Below are 27,923 nucleotides of genomic sequence, written 5' to 3'. Positions count from 1 at the left end.
TTAGCCAAGACATTTGTAAGTGCATCAAACTTTGCATTAATCATGTTGAATGGATCAAGGTCATACATTCCAGTTGGAGCTGGTCCTCTTGGACTACTCCAAAGATGAGTATTCTTTGCAATTTTCTCCAATAGCTCATAAGCTTCATCTTCATGCTTCATAATAAATTCTCCTCCTGTTTGAGCATCAATAATCCCTCTAATTGCAGGAGTGACATTTGTATAAAAATTCTGGTTTATCATCCATTTTGGAATGGCATGATGTGGGCATTGTCTTTCTAATTTCTTCCATCTCATCCATGACTCATAAAGAGTTTCATCTTCTCTTGGTCTGAAAGCTGTCATTTGATTCCTCAATTCTTGAGTTTTTCCAGGTGGAAAATATTGTGCAAGAAATGCATCAGTGAGTTGCTCCCAATTTGTAATGGAGTTGTGAGGTAAAGAATCAAGCCAATCCAATGCTCTATCTTTCAAAGAGAATGGGAATAGCTTCAATCTTGCTGCATCATCAGATACTCCAGGTTGTTTTTGCATATCACAAATCATAGCAAACTTCTTTAGATGTGTGTGTGGATTTTCAGAAGGATGTCCCCCAAATTGAGAATTTTGAATCATTTGAAGAACTCCAAAATCCATCTTGTAACTATTTGCATCAATTCTTGGTCTTGCTATGCTTTCTCTCAAGTCATCAAAACAAGGAAAAACATGATCCATCATACTTCCCCTAGGCACATTAGCATTTACAACTTCTTCACCTTGGGCTGCATTTTCATTGTTTCGATCATTTCCAACATTACCTCCACTAATTCTGATTCTTTCATCAGCCATGTCTGCTTCAATTTCAGTTTCTCTCAATGCTTCTTTTCTTTTTCTGGTTTCTTTCTTATTGGCTTTACAAAATTTCTCAATTTCAGGATTGAACAATAAGGATGTGTCACTTGTGCTTCTAGCTCTTCTCATAAAAGATTAAAAGTACCTGAAAAAGAACAAACAAACACAAAATGAAAAGATAACAAAGATAAAACTATAAACAACTAAAATAATCAAGAATTCAATCTTAAACAAACAACTCCCCGACCACGGCGCCAAAAACTTGATGTGGCCCAACCGCAAGTGCACGGGTCGTACAAGTAATATAGAAAAGATATCGTTCCCACGAGGAGTTGTGTTAATGATTGAATTTTTGATATAAAAAGTTGACTAAATTGAACTATTTTTGAAATTAAGGCAATAAATTGATGGGTATTGGAGTATGAAATTTATATGTGTAAAATTAATAATTTATTAAATTATGTAATGATTTAACTAAATTTGCATCAAATTAAAATAAGCAAATTCAAATATGGCAATATTTAAAATGGCAAGTAATTAAATTCAATTAGAAATTGACAATTATAAAAGGGCGATTCCGGAGTTCGGGATTTCATATTCGAGCTATTTTGAGATTTCAAATTGGTTATCCAATCTTGTGGAACTTACGGGTTTTAAGGAGATTAATTCTTAAATCCTTTGAATACCCTTTCGAGTGAGACAAAGAGTGCCTTAATCAATCTAATCCTACTTTCATGGAGTTAGAGTTAATTAAGACCCATTAGGTTCTTTAATTAATCTGTGAATCCTCTTAATCCTTAGTCTATTTCTAGATCTAAGTTAATTAAGTCCAATTTCTTGATTATCTATCACAAGGCCTTCTCCTTTCGGTGCCTCAACCATGGATTAAGAACATTACTTAATGGGATCCTACACTAAACATGTCATTAAGCACACAAGAAATGAATAAAACTCATTAAGACCACAAAATATGGATTACCCAATCAAAATTCATAAAATATCTCAAATATTACAACCCTTACTCCAGAATCTAATTAAAACTACTCACTATCCATAATGCTTACAAGATATATTGAGTTTAAATGGAAATAAAGCTTTAATCTAAGCTAAGAAACAAGAAACTAAACACTAGAAATGTAGGAAAAATGTAAGAAAAGAAAGAAATCTCCAAATCTGATTGGAAATGGTGTGGGAGAGATTTGTGACTCTTCAGCTGCCCTTTTTCTCCTCTTCCTTTCCTTTTCTCCTCCCTTCTAAAATGGGAAATGGGACTATTTATAGCATTTTCTGACATGGAGCCCTAAAATGGTGAGTTCTAGGAGGAATTTTCTGAGGGAATCTTCTGCCAGCTCATTAATGAAACCTTTGTGGGACTGCATAAGTGAACTGCATAAGTTATGCAGTCCCTTATGCAGTTTTTTGCTGTTTCTGGTTCACTTATGCGAAACTGCATGACTTGGCGCATAGGTTATGCACAATTCCGTGAGAGTGCATAAGGGAGGCGTGAATCTGCATAAGCCATGCACTCTCCTTATGCACAATTCGGCAGGTATTGGAACAGTGATTTTATGCGGATCTGCATGGCTTATGCGGCAAGTTATGCACAATTTGGTCAATGCATATTTCAGCTTAAAAACTTGTTTTTGACATCTTTGGCTGTAGAAGTCACTCCTCAATGGCAAAATTTCTCTTCAGTCCTTCAAAAACACCATTTTTCCTACAAAACAAAGTAAAAATTACAAATTAATCCAAAATTGACAATTATGAAAAACTAGCTAATTAACTAATGAAATTAGCTAAAAATTGACTAATAATCAAATAAAATGGCTATAAAATTAAACCTAAATGACTATGCAAAATGTATGCATCACTGGTTTCTGTGCTGAGAAATTCTGACTCTGTCTCGCAAGTCTGGCCTCATTGAAAAATGGGCCAACGATACCCTCCCATCTGAAAGATCTAAGATCAGACCTTGATCCATTAACTCATGTACTTCCTGAATCAACGGTCTCTTCTCTGCTAATATGTGCACCAAGTTGCCAGAAGATTTTCTGCTCAAAGCATCTGTTACTACATTAGCCTTCTCAGGGTGGTACTGGATGGTACAATCATAGTCCTTCAGAAGCTCTATCCATCTCCTCTGTCTCAAATTTAAATTCCTCTATTGGAAGATGTACTTAAACTCTTGTAGTCGGTGTATATCTCGCACATTTCACCATACAGGTAGTGTCTCCAGATCTTTAGTGCAAAGACTATAGCCACCATTTCCAAATCATAGTTGGGGTAGTTCTGCTTATGCCTCTTTAGCTGCCTTGAAGCATAAGCCACTACTTTTCCATTCTGCATCAAAACACACCCTACGCCAACTCTGGAGGCATCATAGTACATAGTATATCCTTTACCACTGATCGATAATGTCAACTTAAGGGCAGTGGTTAGACACTCCTTAAGCTTCTGGAAACTCTCCTCACAATCATCTATCCAAATGAATGGAACATTCTTCCGAGTTAACTTAGTTAGGGGAGCTGATATCCTAGAAAAATCCTGTACAAAACGCCTGTAGTAGCTAGCTAGGCCCAGAAAACTTTACATCTTAGTGACTATTATAGGCCTAAGCCAATCAGTTACAACCTCAATTTTCTTGGGATCCACTTGAATGCCTTCACTAGAAACCACGTGTCCCAAGAATGAGATGCTTTCTAGCTAAAATTCACATTTTGAAAACTTGGCATATAGCTGGTGCTCCCTTAAAGTCTGCAACACCATCCTCAGGTGCCACACGTGTTCTTCCTCGGTCTGAGAGTATACCAAAATGTTATCTATGAATACGATGACAAAATGGTCCAGGAATGGCCTAAACACCCTGTTCATCAAGTCCATGAAGGCTGCTGGTGCATTACTGAGTCCAAAAGACATCACCAAGAACTCATAATGACCATATCTTATCCTGAATGCTGTTTTGGACACATCCTCATTCCTGATTCTCAACTGATGGTAGCCTGATCATAGGTTTATCTTAGAAAAGAATCTAGCCCCTTAGAGCTGATCAAACAGATCATTGATCCGAGGAAGTAGATACTTGTTCTTCACAGTCACCTTGTTCAGCTATCTATAATCAATACACAACCTCAAGGACCCATCTTTTTTCTCACGAATAGAACAGGAGCGCCCCAGGGTGAAGTGCTCTATTTCCCTTCTTGTTGGCAACCCTGGAAGCTCCTTAGGGAAGACATCCATGAATTCTCTGACAACAGGATTTTACATGTTGACACCTTCTACAGATGTATCTTTCACCAATACCAAATACCCTTGACATCCATGCCTCAACATTTTTCTAGTACTAATTGCTGACACCAAATTATATGGAGCCACGCTCCTGTCACCATCAAAGCTAAACTCTTCCACACCAGGCATGTTGAAATACACCTTTTTGTTCCCGCAGTCTAAAGTGGCATAATGAGTTGCCAATCAATCCATTTTCAAAATTACATCGAAATCCATTACTGGTAGGGGAACCAAGTCTGCTGGTAGGATTCTTTTATCCACTACTACTAGACTACCTAGAAAAATCATATCTACATCTATGTTGTCACTAAGCGTGGTAGCTACAGACAATGGGCATTCTAAAGTTGTAGGGTTCCTACCCAATCTCATAGCAAACACTAGGGAGACAAATGAGTGCCTAGCACCCGGATCTATCAAAACACTAGCCTCAAAGGAACAGACTAGAAGAATACTTGCCACAACTGCATTGGAAGCCTGAGCATCCTGGTGGGTCAGGGTGAAAACCTGAGCTTGACCCTTACCCTGCGTTGCAGAACCCTGATATTGACTTCTACCTCCTGATCTGCCTCCAAATCCACGTCCTCCTTATGCTTGGCCCTGTTGGCCACTAAACTGACTGCCTGCCATACTTGAAGCACCAGGATACAACTTACGAGGAACATTTGCAACAGAACCCTATGACCCTATCTGTGGCTCACTGAATACTGGATATTCTCAAGCAAAGTGACCTTGCTGGCCACACCGGAAATATACTCCTGAACCCATCATACAAGGTCCTGAATGTCCTCTTCCACACTGTGTGCAGGGTACCAAGGAGGATCTTGAACCAGACCCAGAACTGCTGTATCCCAAACTGTGACCACTGCTGGATCCGTACCTTAGTCTAAATCCTCGAGATTTGTATCTAAAACCACCCTTCTTGTTCCTATTTTTTTTCCTCTGTAATGACTTTGGCCTCCGCTATTCGTGGTACCCATGTAAGGAACACCTGAAGAATCTTCTGCCCTATTTTTCTTTGCTCTTCCACTGTCATCTCCTGTATAGCTAATCTCAATCTGTCAGGCTCGATCAACTACCATATCAAAAGACTGATAAGACATCATGGCTAGGTTTGCATACCTCCTGTCTAGCCCCTTTAGGAACTTTTTTACCTTCATACTTTCTGTAGCCACTACTGTAGGGGCATACCTGCTCAGTTCCAAAAATTCTATAGCATATTAATCTTCAGATCTGCCATTCTGCCTTAAGGCCTCAAAGGCCCACTGCTTTTGATTTCTGAAACTTTATGGCACAAACCTGTTGATAAACAGTTCCACAAACTGGGTCCATGACAAACATTCCATCCGAGGTAATATGTAGTCATCCATTCATTGTCTAGGCATAAGCCCCATGATATGCTGCACACACTCTATGAGTCTCCTATCAGTCAATTACAACTCTGTCATTGCCTGTCTGTAGGAATTCAAAATCGATAAGCATCATCTGATACATCATAAGTACCCGATACAAACTTCTTGAAATTAATTATTTATTTGTAAGGTTCCCCTCTTGGTGGGATGGGCTATTGCTGTTAAGGAGGATGGACCATATACTATGCCATCATATCGATGGTTCTCTGCAAACCAGCTAGAGTAGCTGCCATTGGGTCCATGGGACCCGGGGCCACAAAAGACTATTCCTGAACTGGTGGTGGCTGCTCCTCTACTTGAGCAGCTCTAGGCCTCCTACCCCGCCTCCTCGAGGCAGGCACCTCATCCTGTGCCGACACCTCGTCGGCATATCTGGTTCTGGTGCAGTGGCAGCTCTTCTGCTTCTATGCATTTTTCTGAAATTCAGCAGCATTAGCCCACAAAATTCAAAACGGCATGTTATACAGCTCTATAGACTCATATTTACACATAATTATATAAAGCAGAAACTAAAAGCAAAGATAACAATACAAGACGAATGTGGACCCTATTCTCCATATGTGACTCCTATTAGACTCTTCCCAACACTTTAGACAATTTTTCCCTATGAATCTGGAGCCTAAGCTCTGATACCACATTTGTCACAACCCAACCTATGAGCTGGACCAGCACTAGGACCTGGGCCAGCCTAAAGCCCCCGAGACCTATAGTAAGCCTAACTATTCCTTAACCTAATCCTAAGGCCCATTTGGGCCTAATTTTAAGAATTCAACCGGATAGAGTCCAGCCATAACATGGACTATTTAACAGGGAGTTCTTTTTTTTTTATTATTAAACACAATATATATAATAAACTGGGGAGCTCAACTCACCCTTCACATAATCAAATGTCGTAAAAATAAATGGAAGCTCGGCTCCCTCATCTAATCCAATCATACATGCATTTAATAAGTTTATAGGTCCAACATGACAATTATATTATAGACCCAATCAAATAAATTTTTCTAACACATGCGAAATTCTAGGAGTAAATAAAAATTATACAATATCATAACATAAATAGACAACCTGCGAGGGATGAGAACAGGTTAAAACTCAAAAATAAATCTCCTGTATCCTGAAAAAATAGGTGAACAGGAGTGAGCGTTCGACTCAGAGAGTAAAATATCAATTTTAACCATAATCTCTATAGCTATCTAAAGCTAATGCACCCTGTGGAGTGAAATGCAACGTCGTCAATATTTTCATATCATAACAGCAAAAAGGAAATTTGGAGCACTCACACACTCGATAATGTCAAACAATACATATATGGGAGCTGATCTCCTATACAGCCCTCTTAATCCAATCTTTGCCAGCGAAGATCTCAAGCTGAACTTTTGCTTAATAAACTAAATACGGGGTCCCAGCGAATCTCTCAAGCCGTGTCTACCCTGAAAGACTGGGTCTCAACGAGCATCCCTCAAGCTGTGTGTACCTGTCCTGTCCATATCAAACACCATACCACACGCACGCCAACGCACGCACACTACTCCAAATTACCACAACCAACACCCATGGCAATTCATCAATTAAGAATGCAATATAAAACGTGCATAGTATTTAACTACATAGATATATATATATATATATATATATATATATATAAGTGATGCATGAGCATACCTGAACATATAATAATATTGAAATTATAATTAAAATTAATATTTTACTCACAGATTTAACCGCAGTCACTGTGGCGGCTGGGCAGAGGAGGAAGGCTATCCCTGCTCACTTGACAATTTTATTATAATTGTTTAATACATTTGACTCAATACAAACTAAGAAAAGACCAAAGATGTCTTAAGTCGTGCCGAAAATCCGGCAGAGTCTCCTCTATACCTAAGACCTACCCAACCTGTAAAAGGGCTTAAAACACATTTCTATATCCACAAACCATACACCCATAACTCAATCACATCACACAGCCCCTCCTGGGCCCATCCAAACAGCCATCAATCACAATATGTAAAATTACAGTTTAGTCCTTATGATTGACCCTTTTGCAAAAAGTACCGAAATGAGCTCTAAAAATTCTAAAACTTTGCCCCATGGTCCTTAGTATTATTACTAAGCTAATGCAAAATGAATTATAATTTTCTGAGCTACCACGAATATTATATGAATTTTTAATCCAATTCAAGACTAGACAATTAAGAAAAAGTAAGGTTCGGGTTTACTTATGTCGATTCCAACCTCGGGGATGCACTCGGGACGTCTGACAACTATGGGGTAGCCAAAATCTCGACCCAATTCCAAGACTTTTTCGGTAGCCTGTCTGTCTGGCAGGAAATTTACAGACCCGGGCAACCGTTGAATTTTCACGAATTGAAGGTACCTACACGAAGCCCACAACACAGAGGTTAGTACAAAATCTTTACGAAAATTTCTTTGCTCATTTAGTGCTCGGAAAAATACTACGAAGTTTCATGGGACTTACCGAAAAATAGTGTCAAAAAATTTTGAAATTTATAATACTGCTAAGCTCTCGACGAGTGGAGCGCTCCGGTACTCTAGGTTTTCTCATGGGGTTCACAGTTTGCGAGAAATCTAGCCCAAAAATCGAAATGGACTAAAACTTTCCGGACAAAAATTGGGCATTTTGGTGCTCTTGGTGTCTATGAAAAGCTCTCGAGGTGTAGATGTGTTTTGGCATAAGACTCAGCCCAAACGGTGGCTGGATCGACCGAATTTTGGTCAGGAAGCTGAAACAGCATGTTGCGCGCTGGGTGGTTTTCGCGTGACTTTTCTAGTGTTTCAGGCGGCGGCCGGCGAGGGGGAGGAGCTGAGGTAGTGCGCTTGCCAGCGTGGGGAGGAGGGAGGAGAGAGAAAATGGGAGAGAGAGAAAGAGGGATGGGAAAGCGCGGGGAGAAAGGAAAAAGAAGAAGAAAGCCGATCCGATTCGACCGGTTCGATCTGGCCTAATTCGATTCAGTCGGTCCGATTCAGGATGCAAATTTTTGAATTTTTACTCTGCCTTGGGACAAAAAACGAGGCCCAAAAATTCCAAAAAAATTCTAGAAAACTCAGAAAAATTCTTAGAGTCTAAATATATTTTTAGTTTTGCCACGTGGTTTTTAAATTAATTTTTAAAAATCATCAAAGTTTTATATTTTTGAAAAATCGAACCCGATTTCTGAAATTCAAAAAATTTCAAATAATTTCCTAAAATTAAAATAAAATAAAATATTAATATTTACCCATAAAATAATAAATTTAAAAATTAGGAGTGTTACATCAGATCTCTTCTTTTCTAATACCTTCCTGCTGAGATCTTTATTCCGCTTCCGAGCTTCCCTCGTTGCCTCATTTCCAGCCATACCTGCACAGAAAAATGAGATTAGTGAGATCGACAGGGACTAAGAGATTAAAGATTCGGGTTTTACCTGTCCCGAGACCCAGATCAGAGAGTTGCAGCTCTTAGTCCTAGTAGGCAATCAATTGCATCATTCACTATTTCAGCTCATCCATAACCACATCTGAACATGAGTATTTATGAACGGTCGCTTGATTCTTCAATTCTTCCACCATGGCGTCCTCGTCTTTGTTTAAATTGAGCTTCTTTGGCACTTTGGGGATCAAATAATTCTAGCTACGTGGAACGCCCTCGAAACCATTCAGATCCTTATTCCTAAGTGTGAAGAACCGATCTTTCCAGTTCTTCAGCGAGGGAGGGAGATTGGTGAAGAGCCCGCAATTCGGTTTGGCTTTGAAAAATCAGTATTTGTCGTCCTTTCACCTAGTAAGCCTATGTAATTCAGCAAAAACCTTCACCGTAGGATCAAGTCCCTTAGCTCGGCAAAGACCTCTGAAGGCCACCATAGTTCACTAAGAGTTCGGATGCACTTGGGCGATACAGACATGGTGAAACTTTAGAACAGCTTTGTAAAATTCATTCAGGGGAAACTGGAGCTTGGCTTTTAATTGTTCTTCATACACCATGATCCGGTCGGTCTCATCAAAGAAGTGATCAGCTGGCAGACTTGCATGGCATTTTATTAGCTCATAAGAGTCGATCCGGAGGTTGTATTCTTGGATAATCAATTGGAGATCGGCTTCCTCCAAAACCGATGGCAGTTCGTCCACAAGTAAATTTTCTTTTCTTGGGGCCAAAGTCCGAGCCTGTTTTGATTTAGCCGGCTGACCAGAGACCGGAATAATGGCTGTGGTCAGTACAGGCAGCCCACTTGGCCTGCCGCATCACCTTCATCTGATGTCCATGAAATGTGGACGGAAGGAGGGCTTGCAACTCTCTGACCTTCGGCGCTGCTCATTTTCAAACAACAAAGATAAATCTGATCGGAAAAAGATCAAAACCCTTACCAAAGTACAAGTCATCGTCAAAAAATACAAGAACTGAGAGAGAGCATTGATGTTACTCAAAGAATCAGAAAACAGTATAAATATGTAAATGGCTAACCCCCCCTCCTATTTATACTCGTCCGAGCATTAAATACTCACGAAGTCCTAGGAGACGCATCTGTTAGTGGGATCTGATCGTTTCAATGACACAACAAAGGAAAATTCCAGAAGCATGGTAAGGAGATCGGACAAGTAAGATTGGCTAATGGGGATCGACCATATATCCGATAGAACAAGGTTTTGAGCCAAAGGGATCTGGAGGATAGGGATTCGATAAGGGATCAGATTGGATACAGTTATCAGAGATCAGAAAAATAATCAATGCAATAATAAAAAGAAGAATAAATTGAATTAATTTTCGAATAAATAAGACTTCATTTCATTTCCAAAGAATCAGATTAGATCATTTGGGCGATCTCTCAAGATCAGTAATTACAAATGTCCCTACACTACATTCTACCTATCTTGCTTTCATAGTTGGGATCACCCTCGATCTCAAGAAGCCGTTTAAGAGATATGTGGAGATCGGGAGGGTAGCTCTCGTCAACTATGATAAAGACTACGGAAAGCTCGGTGTCATCGTCAATGTCATCGACCAGAATCGAGCCTTAATTGGGAACCTTGACATGGTTAGGAGCCAAATAAACTTCAAGAGGCGGTCACCGACATCAAGATTGAAATTAGCGGTCCCCTTGTTCGAGATTGGTCCGCATATCATACCAGTAAACTGATCGGCACGGTAGTCGTTTTAGACCCTAATCGGTAAATTAGTCTGGTTCTCTCGCCGTCATCGAATGAAACTCTCATAATTCTCTGATTGTCGAAGTCATCCATTTTCAGGTGATGGGCAAAAAAAACGATCAGAAAAAGATCGAAGAGGTCGTTATGATGAGAATTCTTATTAGAAAAGTTAGAATCGGAAAAGTAGCGCATGGGGAAATTAGCCGGAGAGAGAAGAGTGTAAGTGTGAAAATGACAGACTCCCCTCTCGCATATATATAGGTCCTTGACATTTAATGCCTACAGAACTCGAAGCGGCTCATCGGTAATTGAAGAATTTATTGCTTTGATCAATACAGGTCATATGCAGAGGAGAGACGGGAAAGAATCGGGGAATAGAAAGAGATCGGGAAGCAAGAAAAGACCGGATGCAGAAAAGTGGATAGAGATCTGAATAACAAGCCTCAAATCAATCAATCACAATAAGGGGTCGGGTAGACTGAGGAATGACTTATAGAGATCGGAGGGCTCGAAGAGTCGAATTACTTTTAATCATAACCCTTAATTCATAATAATAATTTCCCTACTGTCAGATCCGAGTCAGTTAAAGCATTTTGGGTACGATTCAGACCTCACCACCCATTTCATTTGTAAGGATGCACTCTTCGCCTCGAATTTCAAACGGTTAAAGTAGCCCCGTACATCTCAACTTACACCGTTGATCACAATTGTAAGGATGGATTTAAGGCCCTCGGATCAAAAGTAAATAACAGATTTGACACTTTTTATTCCCAGCCCTTGGATCTATTTTGTAAGGCAAGACTCCTAATCGTTGGATTAAAGAATGAAAGGACAGAGATTTTGAACCAAATCACGACCCTCAATCTTGATTCTCTTTAATTCTAAGACGTCGGATCATGTCCTTTTAAATCTGAGCCCTCTATCTCTTCCTGCTGGAATCCTGATCCTCTATTTTGAGTACCAATTCCCTATAAATACCTGCATGCAATACTGTAAAGGGGGATAGTGATTATCGTCAGGAAACCTTTGAATTTTGATATAGTTTTATTGCCCTTCATTCTGAAGCTCTTGAAATTCCTAGAGACTTTAAAAACAAGTTTTCTAAAGGATCTTGTCACTAAAGCTATAGGTCTTGCAATCTATACCCTTAGCAATCGTGCACCATCTTGAAAGCCCAATCACAATTCATCATTAAGACCTCATTGTCATCTCCTTTGGCAGCTCAAAGTCACTCCGTCATCTCAGCTTTAGCAGCTCCAGAGTTCGCAGAGCATCGGTATTGATTCATCCATTGTTTCAGCTCTCTACAAGTAAGCGTTTGACTTGTCACTCTCTAAATATCGCTAATTGTGTTCACGACGTAAGTATTTTTAAGGTGCCTTGTCACACCGAGTTTTCAGAATAGAGTCGTATCAAGTTTGAGTTGTGTCATAAATATTATCTTTGGCCTCCTATCATTCACAAGTCTTATAGTTATCTTTACTTTTAATTCTTTTTATTTCGTATGAGAGTGAAAGTTCGGGTCACTAACACTCCATAAATACCATAAGGAGCACAGATAAAAGTGACGACTTAGAAATTTTCGATCCGAATAAATAAAGAAAATAATTAGGTTTGGATGAGTTATGAGGTCGGAAACTGAGATTAGCCTGGACAAGTAAATTATGAGATAAAAAATCGAGGCTAGCTCGGACGATAAGCTATAAGATCGAACAATCAAGACAAACCCGAATCATAAAACACGAAACCCAGAATGGAAAAGTTCGGATAATAAGCTATAAGGGTGGAAACAAAGGAGTTCGAATAGCAAAGAGATCGAGGAATTACGCGAAAGATCAACGAAGAGTTTGGATCAGCATTCGCGACTTTTAAATTCACTTTTCAAAATAGGGAGATCAGGAGAGAGTCCTTTCCTGAAACCCTTGTAGTTTTATATTTTACAAAGTGTTCGATGTCAAATCAGGGAATCGGGAGAGAGTCCTTTCCTGCAATTCCTATTGTTTTATATTTTGCGAATTGTTTAAATGGGGGAGATTGGGAGAGAGTTCTTTCTTGAAGTTTCTTGTGCTTTTAAAAATTTTCTTTGAAGTTAAATTAAAGGGATCAGAAGAGTCATTTCCTTAAACCCCGCAATTTAGAATTTTAATAAAATCATTTTGTATGAAATTGGGAGATCGGGAGAGATTTCTTTCCTCATTTGCCCCGGTAACTTTTTACATGTTTTAATAAATGATTCACAGGAAAGCCCCTCCAAGAACCCCGAATCTTATATTAAGCCTCGGTGGAGAGTCCTTCTAGAGGTCCTCATACTTATATTATTGAAAGGGAACCATCCCATCAGTTTTGCTTAGTTAAATAAAATATCAAAAAAATTTAATAGGAATATAAGTAGAGATTTTATGGATAATTATTGACGATGATGAGATCTCCCTCCAGAGTCCTCATTAAGGAAGGGAACTCTCTAGGTTTTAATTAACACATCCCTTTTGAATTAGATTCCTAATTAAGAGGGATAAAGATCTATACTTATATCAGTTCTTATACACCCACCACACACAATACACCCTCGGTTATTTGAATGTCAATGATAAGGTACATAATGGATAAGCCGAGAGTCCTCCTAATTCGTTATGAATCTTTAAGAACCAAATAACACTTTTTTGGAATTAGAGTCCTAATTCGAGGAGGGAGAAACTTAACAAATACATAACAAATAAAATAAACAAGATATCAATTCACTTCAGAGTCATCCCACTAACTCATGTTCTTGGGGTAACCTAAAATAGTAAAACATTGAATGTCCTTTTTATTAATGACAGGGACTAATATCATGATTCTAACCTCAAAATTATTAATTTTAAATTATAAAGAGCACATTGTTAAATCTGCTTGCCCTCGTTGAGGGACGAGGTGGGGTGTCTAACACCTTCCCTGCCCGTCTACGAACCTCGAACCTAAAATCTCTATTTTAGAAGTGGTTTTCGTAAATTTAACAAAAGATTTTCTTTAATTTCCCTTAAAATTAAAGTAGCAACTCCTCATTTTTTTCGCTTTGGTGAGGATCGTTCGCGACCGCAAAACCCTTGCAACAATGTTAAGCGGAGAGTTTCTTGCAATTCAGTTGTAATGAATCAACTTTAACAGCTTTTATAGTGAACTGTCACCAATTCAAATGTAGAAAAGCCATGAAATTTTTTTACCTTAACTTTACATACTAGCGTTTTGAAGGTTAAGTTTAGCGAGCTAATGTGATTTGAGAATTAATTTGTGAGATTGTGAAAGAAATATTTCATGACTTTGATTGATACAGTTATGAAAACTATTCCAATACTCATAGTTAAAACCCCACAAATTTTAATTAGTCTTTTTATCCATGTTTTTGACAAGTTGTTTCATCTGAAACCTCCAAAAGAAGAAATAGGCCAGGCCCAAACCAAGCAACACAAACATCCATATATTCTCATTCTCACTCTCCCTGCCCGACTTCACTTGCTTTATTTGAAACCACTCCCTCCCCCCGTTTCCCATTATACCCTCCAACACACTCCCATATAACACATACACCCTTTCCTCTCTGCCCACTACCACTGAAGTGGGGAATCTTTCCCTATCAAGATCAATCTTGTCATAAACTACTCCCTCGCCGCAGCTATCATTGCTTCTCAAAACCCAAAGCTGGTTTTGGGACACTACTAAAACGACGCCGTCTTTTCTTATGGAGATCCCATCGGCTAAATGCAAATCTTCGTTCAACAAGACCGTCCTCGCCGTGCCATCCTCCGCGTCCACCTTGAACATTTTCCCCGTGTTGGTTTGCACCACCAGTAGAAAACCCTTGCTGTCATAAGCAATCCCGTTAAGGCTGCAGTAGCTAAACGGTGCGTTGCGGTCCACTGGATACTGCGTGAAAATTGGAGATCCGGAGAAAATGGACATCTCTCCTCCAGCATTGACTTTCCAGATGAAATTCCCTTCGGAGTTGCCTAAGGAATTGGTGACGTAAGCGTTTCCCTTGAAATCAACAGCTACGGCATTGGCGACGAACCGAGGTGAAATACTTGCGTCGGCGTCGGGTAGGAGAGAGAGAAAGAGGCGTTGCCGGGTGCCAAGGTCATAGGCGGCGAGGGCGTTGAAGGGAGGAAGTGGGGGATAGGAGTGGATAACTGCAAGGAGACGATTATTCAATGTATCTACGGTCATGCCCATAAAGCTGGTGTTTGGAGGGAGGGAAGGGTCGAAGATGAGGGTTTGGACAACGCCTGCAGCGGATACGGAGTGGATAGTGCGGTGGCGGAGGGCGCCAACAATGAAGTGTTGAGCCAATGGGTCATAGGCAAGGCCCTCGGGATAGAGATTTGGCGACTGAAAATTGATGATGTGAGGCTTTCCTGTGGTTGAAGAGGTGATGCTGATGACGATGATACCCAAAAAAAGGAAAGAGATAAAAGACATGGTTTTTGCAATCTCTGGTGAGTAACATGTAGCTACAGGGTGGTGGTTGCATTTAATTTCTAGCTTGGGTAGTGGCTTTAATATTGTGCTTGTTTTCTTGTCAAAGGGGTTTGTTTTGGACTTTTTGGTTAAACTTGGCGTCTGCTGGTTCTCGATTTGGAAAATTCAGTTTATGAGTAATGATCATACACATATGAGAATAGATTATATTACGTGGCAGAAACTTTGTTAAGAAAGGCAGGAGGAATAGAGGATCGTTATATGCCCAACACAAATTAAGGCTGTATTTGATATTTTGGATTCAGTTTGAAAGGTAAATAAATAAATTAATTAATTTAAAATAATTTTAAATTAAATAATTATAAAAACTTTAAAATACATGAAATCATTTTTTTAACAGCGCACCACCGAAGAAAAGTCTGACTTGATTATTAATTTAGTAATTAATTTGAAATTTTATGATTTTATAAGGTTTTCAATTCATAGTTTACAAGTTTCTGAATTAAAGGTAATGGGTTGATTTAATTTATTCTTCACATTTTATTAATAAAATTTAAAGATTAATGCGATTCTTGGTGTAGTACTAATAATGAAATGATCATTATATATTTTAAAGGGATATATAGATTCAATCTGCTTTGATTATTAAGTTAGGCCTTATTTGGTAATGTTATTTATTTTAAAAAATTTTAGCAATTTTAATAGTTATTAGTTATTTTATTAATTATTAACTGTTTATATAGTGATTAGTTATTAAATATAAAAATAATAGTATCCTCTCATTGATTGTAATTAAAACGTCTGCTTAACTTGTAAAAATTATGATGATAATTTTTCATGTATTATTCATTGAATTTTTAAATATTAATATAAATAATATGTTGTCGAATAATATAAATAAGAGATAATATTTTATTTTTATGGCCTAGACATAATAAAATTTCATTTAATAGGACTATTGATTCTAGGAACTTAATAGCCTCCATACTGGTGCACAGGGAGGGGATTCTTAGTCCCAACTAAGCTGGATTGTGCCACCTCCCAAGCGTTGCATTGTGAACTATTATATGAGTTTAGTGTTGTCTGCCCACAACTCAAGCTTAAAAAAATTAAATACTGTCGCTGCTTGTGGCAGTTCGAATTTCCTAGCATTTGGAGGAGACATTTTGAGAGATGATGTTGGCAGATAATAAGGAGGTTTAGAATCTAATTTTGGTTGTTGCTCAGCCATGGGGAGGCCGAGTTATGGACTATGCGAGAAGGGGCTCAATTAGGCTTGGAGCAGGGAGCTTCGAAGAATCACGCTGGAGCGTGACAATATTACTATTGTATTCGTACTAGGCAGGTACGGCCTTTGGTGGCATCCATTAGGCAAATTATAGTCCCTTGATTGTGGGGTACTTGAGGAAAAAAAAATCAAAAGATAAAGAATATAAAGAAAAAATGATTATAAAAACATGTTAAAAATTTGTATCTCTCCATTGAAGCGTATTATTCAGCGTCAAATTTTATATCAAACTAATTAATTAAAATCAAATTAATTAAAAAAATTAATTTACACTAAATTAAACTCCATCGCTAATCTAAATGGTCAAATTTAACTTTTATCCCTTTTCTTCCCATTTTAAAACGTAAGGCAATTAGACTCGTTTTGCCAAGTGGAAATCTACAGACACACGTGTCTTAGTCTGATCCCTTTCCAAGGAATCCATCAACCGCCACTGGAATTGATGGTCCCACATTCATTTCCCGCCAAAGCCCGAGAACTCTCCAAAACAACCTAAATATCTAACATCTCAAAAATATCTCTAGCTGGACCACGTGATTTTCTTCGGGAACTTTCCAGTATCACCGAGGAGAACTGATCACTCTTCATCTCTCAGATTTTTTTTCACTCCTTTTGCTCTATAAAATCCCCACCCCGCTTCCCATTTCTATGTATTCTCCTTGCGCTTTCATCCTGCAAGATCAAGAACAAGGCTAAAATCTTTATCTTTGATACAATTTTTAATACAATCGATCAATGTTTTGAAATTTTGCGCGGTAAAGTGGTGATGATGATGGAGACGGAGCACGGACAGAGGGGGACGCTATCTTATTATACCATTCTTGGTGTGAGTGCGGATTCTTCCATTGAAGATATAAAACGAGCGTATCGTAGGCTTGCTATGGTAAGTGTTTGATGGATTTGATATGTGCTTTGCTTCTTCTTCTTCTTCTTCTTCTTGTGTAGTTTCTACTTTCGAGGTTTAAAATGGTACGAATGAGGGAATTTGGGATTTTTCGGGTTGTATTTTGGGTGCAGCAATGGCATCCTGATAGGTGGACAAAAACCCCTGCCTTGTTAAGTGAAGCCAAACGTAAATTCCAGCAAATTCAGGAGGCCTATTCAGGTAAGGCTTTTGAGAAGGGTTTGAATTTCATTTGGGGTTTTGTTCATTTTGATGTTGTGTGTGCTAATTTTTGTTTTTCCAATTGCTTCTCTGTTGCATCAGTGTTATCAGACCAAAAGAAGAGGGCATTGTATGATATAGGATTTTATGACCCTGAAGAGGAAGAAGATGAGGTGGGTGAAATTTTTTTCCTATTCTTTTTCGTTGCTATTTCTGGTGCTTCCTTTAAACGCTTTAAATTTTTTGGTTTTTTCTATATATTGCTGTCTGGTTGTTGTTAATGCTTGATTAATGTTTCAGGGATTCTCTGATTTCGTGCAAGAAATGTGGTCTCTCATGGCACAGAACAAGAGAGAGGTATGAATCTGATCCTTTTTTCTAACCTGATTAAGTTGCGTGGTTTATAACTTAATTGGCTTGCTATATGACTTCAATCCACCGATCTGATCTAGGGTGGCATGGCGAATGGGCAAAGCTGTTGTGTTTGAGCACTGTTTTAAAGCCCACTGTGGGAGATCTTACAATTATTATATTTCACATGAATGTTCAGTTTAACTTTTGCAATGACTCCTTGTTAATAGCTATAGAAATATGGTTTGATGATAGGCGAAAAGGAGGAAGCAGAAATTGAAGGATATTTCAGATTCTGTAACTTAAGAAACTATTTATCTCTTTGAAAATAGAAACTTCAATAGTTAGTAGGAGGGTCGTCTAAATTGTATTGTACTGGTTGAGAAATCAAATTCTGATATCTGATAGCTACTTTACACATCAAATTAAGTTAGAAGAGCATTTGTTTTAATTTATTCTATGATAAATAATAACGACGTAGCAGAGCTTGAATTGGTTAGGAAGTAATCAAGATGAGTTGTACTTTAGTCTTGGTGTAAGGTCTCATTTCTATAAATTAAAGCAACTGGTTGAAGACAATGTCATATTTAAGTTTGCCACTCCTTATGGACTAAGAATGCCATGGATACTACGGCTACTGTAATTTCATCAGATTGTTAAAATATCCATCTGATGAAGATATGAGAAATCAGCATTCCCAAAGCTGTTCTGCTTTGGCTTAGTCCTTGGAATTAACATTTGTTCCTCATGAATTATCTATCTTCTGCAATGATACTTCTCACGTATTCATGATTATTTAGCCAATATAGAATTTGGATTTTTGGTTAGCAGTGTGTAGAAGGGAACAGGAGTGAAGATATTTTAGTTTCGGGAGAAGTCATTTATCTTTAGAATGAAAAATTTCAAGAGCTAAGAGCTAATAATAGAGGTTATGTTGTTGTATTGTCTTGTAGTGGTTGAGATATTATCCATGTTATAAACATATGGTGGAAGACTCTGCCAAATGTTAATGTTGGCCACTCAATGGGTACCAATCATGACATGGGTGGCTACTGCAACTTCAATCAATTATTTAAATATCATGTTGTTATGATCTGACGATATACATGCAGTATGCATGCTACCCGAGCCAATTGAAATAACTGTGTTCTCTCTCTCTCTCTCTCTCTCTCTCTCTTTATTAATTGATTTTGCACCTTTGTTAACATATGCAGGACAAGAACTATAGCATGGAGGAGCTGCAAACAATGTTCACGGAAATGGTACAAGGATTTGAATCTTCTTTGTCATACTATGGATCTTCCATTTTTGATTACCCTGGACAGTCGAAAAGGGCGTGGGGTGATTCAAAACCAGTGATGGATAGCAGTGGTTCACATTTTGGAGTATCAAGCTGGGGATGTATGGAACAAGCAGTTATTGCAACTAGGGGATCCCATTTTGCTCTTTCTGGCCGGAAGTTATTGTGATGATGGAGAGAAGGACAAATATTTGATTTTGTTCCTCATTTTGTGTGGACATTGAATGGAATTATCAGTTATGTATATGAGTTGTGACACAATTTTGGAGAAAGATGATTGTGTGAATCATTGGATTGGTGTTTTGTGCTTAAGGTTTGGCCATGATTGCATTTCTTGAGAGGCACACGTGCGCCTACTCTTTTCAATGTTATGGTGGGTGCTAGACTAATTATGCCGAAACCCGGGCTGCCAACTATTGGGCCTGGAAATTAGCCATATGCAAATGTTATACAGAATGGATTTTATAGATTTCTGAATTTACGTTTGTCCTTATTTGCATTTGGCATTTTAGATATGGTTGATTGTGCATGGTTACTGTGTATTCTCTAATTAATTCTTCAGAAAGTTCATTTTATAAATAGAAACGATTGGCATAAGTAATTGTTAGCCTAGTGGAGATAAGGAGCACCAAACCAGACGGCATAGGAACTCTGCTACCACATAGTTAATTAGGGAAAGAAGTACAAAAAAATTGAGGTCCTCTATTCCTCAATTATTGAGATGGAGAACGAGTATGGGAATTAACGAGAGAGATAATTATTTAAGAGGGTAGGAAGGTTCCAAAAGCAAATAAGCAACGCTTAAGGTATAAATTAGAAATTCGGAAGCTTGAGTAGAAAACGACAAGAAAAAGTGTGGAAGATGCTTCAACAAAATGGGTCGGTGGATGTTGCAAGCTTCTCCCATTTTAACTCATCCACAGTCGGCCAACGCAACTTCTTCGTTGTATCCTTGATCCCCTGGTTAAATTAAAATAAATTAATTCAATACCGTTAATCGATCGGTTTTTTAATTTTAGCAGTATGGAAGATCCTCAGTTCTCAACCAAACTTGGGTTTGTTAAATACAATCACACCGAGGATTTCCGCATTTCAACAACGCAAAACGTAAAGACATATTCACTAAAATTTAATTTGAAATTACCTCTCTAAGAACCTTTCCAATTTCCATAAGCAAATAAAATAGATTCAACACATATGCAGCGTAATTTAGAAATTTCGCTCCTCAGCAAGTCTAAATCAGACTTAACATCTTCTAAATAAGAAATAAATAGCAATTGTGGGAGGTAGCCTGTGAATCCTATAAATCGCAGAAGTAGAGAAATGGCTAACCACTACTTAATGATTGTGAAGTGGAGAGAAGCCTGAACGTTGAGCGTCGATTTAGAAACCAAAATCAGAGGGAACTGATGAGGGATTGAGGGTCGTGACTCTCGGCTGACCATTGAGAGTAGAGAGACTCAGGAGAGTAGATCAGCTCAGTCTTCAATGAGAGACAGAAGAGATCAGGAGGATTGTGGCGAGTGACGGAGAGGGCGGAGACTGAACAAGGGAAACGAGGTGTTACTTTTACAGCTGTTTTAAAGGAAGGAGGGGATAAACTCAAAATGTAGTGTTATATAATTTGGTTCAGTTAGGTAATAACAAATTTTTTTTCAACTTTGAAAATCGAATGAAAAATAATTACAATTTCTAGAATTATTAACTGAATCAAATCATTTAAGTTAAATAATCAAACTGAAAATTTTAAATAAAATAATTTACTTTGATTTTTCAATTAAAATAACGCTATAAAAATTCTATTTTATAAGGAAAATGAGTTCTATTTCTGCCCTTTAATTAGCTTATTGGGATTTTAAAATTATTTTTAATTTTAGTTTTTTTTTTATATACAATAGAAAGAAATATTTAAATTTGAAATTTATACAAATAGAAAAGTGATGTGAAAAAAAAAAAAATTGCCAAACCTCTTCCCACACGGTAGAGAGAAAATTGTTCTCTCAACATGATAATTTCTTTTGAGTCTTAACCTCTTTTTTCTACTGTAAGCGCAATTTCTCCCGCCCCACCGTGGTAAGACCTTCGTCTCCTAATCCTAAAAGTGAGTCGTCCCTTTCTATCTTCTGAGCGAGATTGTGACCTAATAAAGACTGATTTTTATAGAATATCTGGGCATGCATGGAGTAGGATTTTCTTGAATATGCTTGTGTCAAGCTACATCAAAGGCAGCTATGGTCAATAGGTTGATGAACCTGCTTGCGGAATAGTGTTGTGTTGTCATGAGAAAGAATACCTCAAGCAAGGGTCTTTATTGCCGATTGAATCTCCTCTGGTCCGTCAACCTACTAAGGCTAAGGAATGCAGTTTTGAGCTCTTTTCTTTGACTTTTCTGCAAAATACAAAGTTCATTATGCTTTATATTGCTTATGCTTGAGGTTCCATGTTGAATTTGAAAGTTGATATTCATGTTTTTGCATGTTGTTTTGTTCTGCTCCTTCCAAACAAATGAAACAATGTAGGACTTGGGGCAATGCTAGTTTTTTATTAATTTTTCTTTTTTAAAGAAAAGTTAAGTTTTATAAAATAAAACTTTTTAAAGTAAGATTTTTCATAATTTTTAAATTTTTTTTATTTTTTAGTATCTGAAGAGACGGAAAGCTTTTTTTCAAGTATTTGAAGATTTTAAAAAGAAAATCTTACTGACCCATCAATTTAATGGCTGGAGAATTAAAAACATTCAAAAATCATATTTAAAAAATTCTTACACTCTTTCAAACATAAATTTAAAGTTTTTAAATTTTAAAAAATTTCTTATTACTTTAAAAAACTTTCTGCAAAATAAAGGGTTAAGTTAGAATTTGGGCTTAAGCTATCTGGCTGTAGGCCTTTTTTTTCTTACTTTCTTTATATATGGCCTTTTTTTAAGTGTACATTATGTAAACTTTGGGCCGTACTTAACCTTTTTTTAAAAGAAACTTTATCTTTTGGTTAAAAAAAAAAAAAAAGCCTGCAAATACATGCTAACTTTATTTTTAAGATTACTGTTGTTTGGCCCAACTGATTATAAGGACAAATTAAAAATGAATCATTTAGGGATATAGATGAGGAGTTTGCTTGTTCCACCCGGAAGAATTTGGCCTTGTTACAAGCATGGAAACTGCAATTGGTTCCCTATCCAATTAGTGAATGTTGATACCAGAAGTATGGTGATATAGCTTTGTAGCATTAGGCGTGACGTCCGATATTTGTCTTCCCCATTGATTACGACCTCAGAGAGGCCTCTTTGAAAGACAAATTACCCCATTAGCCATTGGCTCTATCCGACATATACACTTCTATGATCAATTCCTGTTCGTATTTTTCTAACCAGTTGAAATTATCCTAATGTTGAAATGTAATATATAGGATTTTGTCCTAATTTTTAGTTTTGTTACAATAATCACGTGCTTAATCTGAGACTTTTCCCTTTTCATCTTTTTGAGTGATCTTAGAACTTTCATTACATGCGGAAAGTAGAGATTTTATAGTATAAGCTGCCTATAATTCTGTGTCTTATATACACAATCAATACGTACATTAATTTAATATGAAATGGATTTTTAATTAAGAAGGTGGGGGCCCAAATTTGGACCAACCACATGAAAAGGGATTCGATTCCCTTATGAAAGAAGGTATTAACACCCTAGCATACCAAGAAGACTAAGCAAAAGTCACATAAACAAGGTCTCACTCCCTAAACCCATTAAGCCCATCGCAGTATACGTGCACCTAATAAGGTAACCAAAATTGCAGTGCCTCCTTGACACACGAACACGGCACACCCTTTCCCTATCAAGACGCTCCCCTCCAATAAATCCACAATATACCCACATAGCCGAGAAACAAGAACAACCTGCTTTGCTCAATCTAATTCAATTCTCTGTCCTCAAATAGATTGTTAAGAATGAGATGGTTAGATTTCTTGATGCTACTAAATTTGTTTCTTTTGATTGTTGCGGCTGCTCCGCCAATTCATGCCTTCGATTCAAGAAAGCTTGAAGAGAACACCGTGCCTGGCCCTTCTGATGAGAAGTGTACTCCCTGTAATTCAAGCCCTCCACCCCCACCACCACCATCCCCATCCCCTCCTCCGCCAGCTTTGCCACCTCCATCTCCACCTCCGACTCCAAAGAAGCCGCCATCAAAATACTGCCCTCCACCTCCACCATCCTTCATATACATAACTGGTCCACCGGGGAACTTGTACCCTGTTGACAATGATTTTAACGATGCCGACCGAACCTCGGCGGCGGGCCTGCCGGTTTTGATCGGATGTTGGTTGTTAGGCTTCTTCCTAAGACATGTGGTTTAAGGGGCCACAAAACAAGTGCACAAAAGATGAAGATTCTAAGGACAGGTGAAATAATATTTTCTTTTTCCAAAGATGAAGCTTTTAGAATCTAGTTTGGTACTTCTACTTTTATCTCTCAATGGTCGAATAATTCCAATTCAGTCTTTTGTTATTTTCCTTTTTACTCCTTCAATCCCCTTTCTTTCTCTTAGTTTCATTAATAACAATCTTGTTTTTGTTAGAAACTCTGTCTCTTTCTGCTCTAATTTGTTATGTATTCTGTTTCTTTCCTCTTTTCTTTATTAACAATGAAGAAAAACGATGATCAGTTTTCTGTGAATTCTGGATTCTGGGTTTAGGAAAATTGAAGGCGGGATAATGCCCGAGTTCATAAAACCAGATGTAATAAATTAGAACATGGAAAATTTGTGTGTTATTAAAGCATATGTTCAATACTAATCCATGGATCGTCCACCGTCTGCATTAAAAACTTTATCTTTGATTTGTTATATGTAATTCAATAGTATCAAAGCGACCTCTGAAATTTAAACACTGGAATTTAACTCTAATAGCAACCTAATCAATAATTAAAGAAAAAGACTCTACTTTCAATTAGGCCCACTATCAGTGGGCGGTGTCCTATGCATTGGCACGTCCTAGTTTTGCTGCATAGGTTGCACTTTTAGAATAAAGGGTTAAAATTTTGATGGATGACTTGATTTATGTGTGTCAACTACTGGTTTAGTAATCTATTATTCAATAACTTGTTTATAGTTAATATGCAAGCTGATCCTTTCATTTCTATGAGAAGATAATGGTTCAAAATTTTATTTTATTTTATTTTTGGCTGAGCATTAAAAATTAATTATTAAATCATAATTTGAAAGCATTAGATGCTTCCACTGGATAAAAGGATCACCACATGGAGACAAGGAGCACTAGCTAAACCAACCAAAAGATGCCAAAATTGAAATGGCCCATGATCATGCCCATGAGATTGAGAAAAGAAGAACTTTCAACAGGGATAAAAAGTTAACAAAATATGGATTGATGGACATTTGAAATGTGTCCAAGGCTTAAAGCGAAGGACTCATTGAGAACATACCAGTCATCTAGTTTAACGTCTTAAAATTTGGGTTTGTGATCTGAAATGTCAGAATGGTACATTTTTTTTATTTGGGGGCAGATCAACTTCGGTTACACCAAATTGTAGGACCCAATTACCAGAATTGCTTACACATTACAGGTTTGGTGGGTCATGTGTGTTATGAGTCATCAAGGGAAATTTGGCATCTTGTGCTTAGACTTTACCCTCTGATCTCGTTATTACAGTGGTAATCACTCTCCTAATTACCATGCTAATCAAAAGCGAGTTGGTCTTTTGACAAAGTAATGGGTTGGTTGCCCTTTGATGACTGTAAGGATTGCGTAATTGAGTAGAAAGAGAGAGGCACACATGACTTGAAGGAAGGGCTAATTCAAGACCATGCGACTATTATTAAAATTAACTAGGGTTTTCTTTTTTTTTTTTTTTTCTTTTTCAATGTTAATGATTAAAAGAACCGAATAAAAAGATGGGTACATTGTTTATTTACACTTCTCAATTTTTTTTCTGCATGTTTTTGGTGATGAAGACAATTTAATGGCCATTAGTACTTTTAGTATTTTTTTTTTTTTTAAGGAAAAGGGTTATATGATTTGATTAATGTGAACGGTAATATTTAGCAATTTAATTTACAATTTAGACAAAATCATTGAACACATTTTATGTCTGAAAATCACAAATTAAAAAAAAAATAATACAAGTAGCTAATATTTTATAAAATTTTAATATTGAATGGTAATTAATCATAAATATTTTAAATTAAATAATTATATATTTATATTAATATTTATTGATTTTTTTTACTAATTTAAAATGTTATAAGTAGCATCAAATTACATGAGAGTGATGAGTAATTGCTCATGGAATTGTGGACAAAATCTTTATCACTTTCCAATAAACAAAAATTTCGAAAACAAATTTACCCTTATCTTGACTTGCAAAAGCAAATTATATTAATACTGCCAATGACTTAGAAAGGTCCTAATTTTGTTTACATTAAGAGAAGCACTAAGGAGGAACCATCATTATCAATATTACAATTCCAACTTGTTTTGCATACACAGTAAAAGAAATATGAATTAAGGACCCTTTTGTCACTGAAATTAATAAATTAAGCTAGCCCTAAATCAATTCTTGGAATACCATGCCACTTTCTGTAAGCAGTAGCCATCTGATTAGAAAAAGACAGAATCTTTTCTATTAAAATGAAATTTCAAAAGGAAAAATATAAAATTTTCTTATTAACTATAGTGGGTTTTACATGAATTTCATCATCATCAATGACTATAATGAAATTGTTCTATATACATTAATTTAACCAAATAAAAATTTTAATTTAAGGATAAAAAAAAAGACATGAAAAAGTAGTCGATGACGCCTTTCTTTTTTTTTTTTTTATCTAACTGGCTGGTTTTGGTTTGACAATAATAGCACAAAACACAGCCTGAACTGTTGGACCAAAATGCAAAGCAATAATAAAGGAGATATGAAATTGGGTACCAAAAGTAATGCTATTTTTTGAAAAATAAGTTGATAAAGTCTCAAGATCCTTAGCTGAAAGGTTTAGTTATTGGAAAAAATGACCTTTGTTACCATAATTATTCAGCTCTTTCTATGGATGCAAAGTAAGCTTGGCATTCTCTTTTGGAAGCAGGAAAAAAAAAATAATAAAAAGAGCACTAGAAATTAATTATTAGTATATCACTCTCACCCTTATTTTATGAATAATATGTTGCAAGAAGAAAACAACAGTCAAATTAAATATAGTTGAAATGTTAGAATTCAGTGTTTTTTTTATTATTATTATTATTATTATTACAGGACTTCTTGACCCAATAATTGATTTCATAAATAGATGGTGGATGAACTGTTGAAGAAAAAACAACTCATTTAATATCAATGTTTAATATGGGCTTGAAATAGTGATAATATAGAAATCCCCTTCAATTCCACCCACATGATGAAAATTTAAGGAAATCCTCCATCTAATTGACCTCACCTTCTCTATCTATATATCCTCAATTCAGATCTCACCCAGCTAGCTCTTAATTGCCATGGGGAGGCTTTAGCTTCAATATTTATTAGCGGAATAGTTTTGTTATGCATGGTGGTAATATATAATTTTTATTTTAATTTAATATATTAATTATAATTTAAATTTTATTTTTATTATCTAATTTGGCCTTCTAAATAATGAATTATTATTAAATTAACTTCATTTAAATTTTCTCTTAATTAATTTAATTTAAATAATTTCTCATTGGTTTTAGTAGTGTTTTTTAATTAATCTTTGATGTATTTAATTAAAAAAAATTATTTAATTATTTTCTATATATAAATGAATGATAGTTTTTATTGTTACGTTCTTAAAATATGGTAAATTTGCTTTATTCACAAAAATAACTTAAATTTTACCGATCTAATTGGTAAGATCATTTGGATCGCACCTATTGATTTTAATACGATGTTTTGGAATTACTTCTTAAATATTTTTTTTTTAATTACTGATTTGAAAAAGTATTTTTTAGGATTTTTTTTAAAATATTGTTTTTCAAAAGCCGTTTCAGAAATATGGTTACTTTAAAATATTTTTTAGAAAAGTTTTTTCATGGGATTTTTTAAAAATATTATTTTTCATAAGTTGTTTTAGAAATATGGTTTTTAAAATATTTTTCAGAAAAGTTTTTTCTTAAAATTTTTTAGAAAATTTTGTTTAAAAAATTAAATAACTGGAAAAAATTAAAAAAAAATTGTTTGAAATTTTTTTTCTTAAAAAAATTTATCTTTTATTAATGGTTGAAATTACTTTATGGAAAAAGTGCCATAATATAATATAATTCACTAATGAATATAATGTATAAATATGTAATTTTATGTATTAAATATAATTATTAAACAGTTGTTATTCTTCTACATAATTACAATTATGATAATTGATGATAATTAATATTAATATTTTAATTAGACCATAAATTAATTATGATTAAAGAAAAATAAAACATTAATATAATAATATTTTAAAAATATAATTTTATTACTTAGCAAGCTAAATTTTTACCGATAAATGTTTGGTGCAGAGTAGTGGTAAGACTCATTACGTAAACAAAAGGAAAACTCAGGTTTTATGCATTATTGAGAAGAACAATTATAAACTCTAAAAAAATTAATATTTTATAAATTATAAAATAAATATAAAAGATATCTTAATTTATATAAAAAAAAACTAAATTTTTTAAAAACACCATCACAATTTCAATTGACTTTAAAGTTGATATAGCTTAAAAGAAATAAATATCATCTGATCATAACCCTTTCTCCTCCATCAA

The 27,923-nt window shown here is 36.2% G+C and overlaps 4 protein-coding genes, 1 long non-coding RNA gene and 1 other non-coding gene across 8 annotated transcripts; 4 read left to right on the top strand and 2 right to left on the bottom strand.

Annotated features, from left to right (window-relative positions):
• The first annotated feature begins 252 nt into the window (after positions 1–252).
• On the top strand, positions 253–359 carry LOC131176179 (small nucleolar RNA R71). The gene has a single exon (XR_009146304.1). It is a non-coding gene; the product is annotated as a small nucleolar RNA R71 (small nucleolar RNA).
• Positions 360–9,722: 9,363 nt separating this feature from the next.
• LOC131175890 (uncharacterized) lies at positions 9,723–11,091 on the top strand. Its single transcript, XM_058140573.1, has 4 exons — positions 9,723–9,804; positions 10,403–10,647; positions 10,766–10,885; positions 11,005–11,091. The coding sequence occupies exons 1-4, from the start codon at positions 9,723–9,725 to the stop codon at positions 11,089–11,091; spliced, it is 534 nt and encodes a 177-aa protein (XP_057996556.1).
• A 2,909-nt stretch (positions 11,092–14,000) lies between these two features.
• Positions 14,001–15,281, bottom strand: LOC110663915 (uncharacterized). The gene has a single exon (XM_021823406.2). The coding sequence runs from the start codon at positions 15,116–15,118 to the stop codon at positions 14,021–14,023; it is 1,098 nt and encodes a 365-aa protein (XP_021679098.2). The 5' UTR covers positions 15,119–15,281; the 3' UTR covers positions 14,001–14,020.
• Positions 15,282–16,914: 1,633 nt separating this feature from the next.
• LOC110662832 (uncharacterized) lies at positions 16,915–19,655 on the top strand. Of its 3 annotated transcripts, none has more exons than XM_058140846.1 (5): positions 16,915–17,289; positions 17,352–17,511; positions 17,614–17,684; positions 17,812–17,868; positions 17,964–18,441. In XM_058140846.1, exons 1-5 carry the CDS (start codon positions 17,173–17,175, stop codon positions 17,997–17,999), a joined length of 441 nt encoding a protein of 146 aa, XP_057996829.1. In that variant the 5' UTR covers positions 16,915–17,172; the 3' UTR covers positions 18,000–18,441. The 3 variants fall into 3 exon arrangements, with proteins under 3 accessions (XP_057996829.1, XP_021677676.2, XP_021677656.2); XM_021821984.2 differs by lacking the exon at positions 17,964–18,441 and adding an exon at positions 19,077–19,655 and having other exon boundaries at positions 16,919–17,289; positions 17,424–17,511; XM_021821964.2 differs by lacking the exon at positions 17,964–18,441 and adding an exon at positions 19,077–19,655 and having other exon boundaries at positions 16,930–17,289.
• A 61-nt stretch (positions 19,656–19,716) lies between these two features.
• On the bottom strand, positions 19,717–20,792 carry LOC110662856 (uncharacterized). The gene is made up of 2 exons (XR_002496383.2): positions 20,307–20,792; positions 19,717–20,122 (listed from the first exon to the last, which is right to left on the bottom strand). It is a non-coding gene; the product is annotated as an uncharacterized LOC110662856 (long non-coding RNA).
• Positions 20,793–22,816: 2,024 nt separating this feature from the next.
• Positions 22,817–23,737, top strand: LOC110662861 (uncharacterized). The gene has a single exon (XM_021822005.2). It carries the CDS (start codon positions 23,106–23,108, stop codon positions 23,511–23,513), a length of 408 nt encoding a protein of 135 aa, XP_021677697.2. The 5' UTR covers positions 22,817–23,105; the 3' UTR covers positions 23,514–23,737.
• Positions 23,738–27,923: the final 4,186 nt, after the last annotated feature.

Source organism: Hevea brasiliensis, chromosome 18, assembly GCF_030052815.1.
Source record: "Hevea brasiliensis isolate MT/VB/25A 57/8 chromosome 18, ASM3005281v1, whole genome shotgun sequence".
NCBI lineage: Eukaryota > Viridiplantae > Streptophyta > Magnoliopsida > Malpighiales > Euphorbiaceae > Hevea > Hevea brasiliensis.
This window is presented reverse-complemented; position numbering and strand designations above follow the sequence as displayed.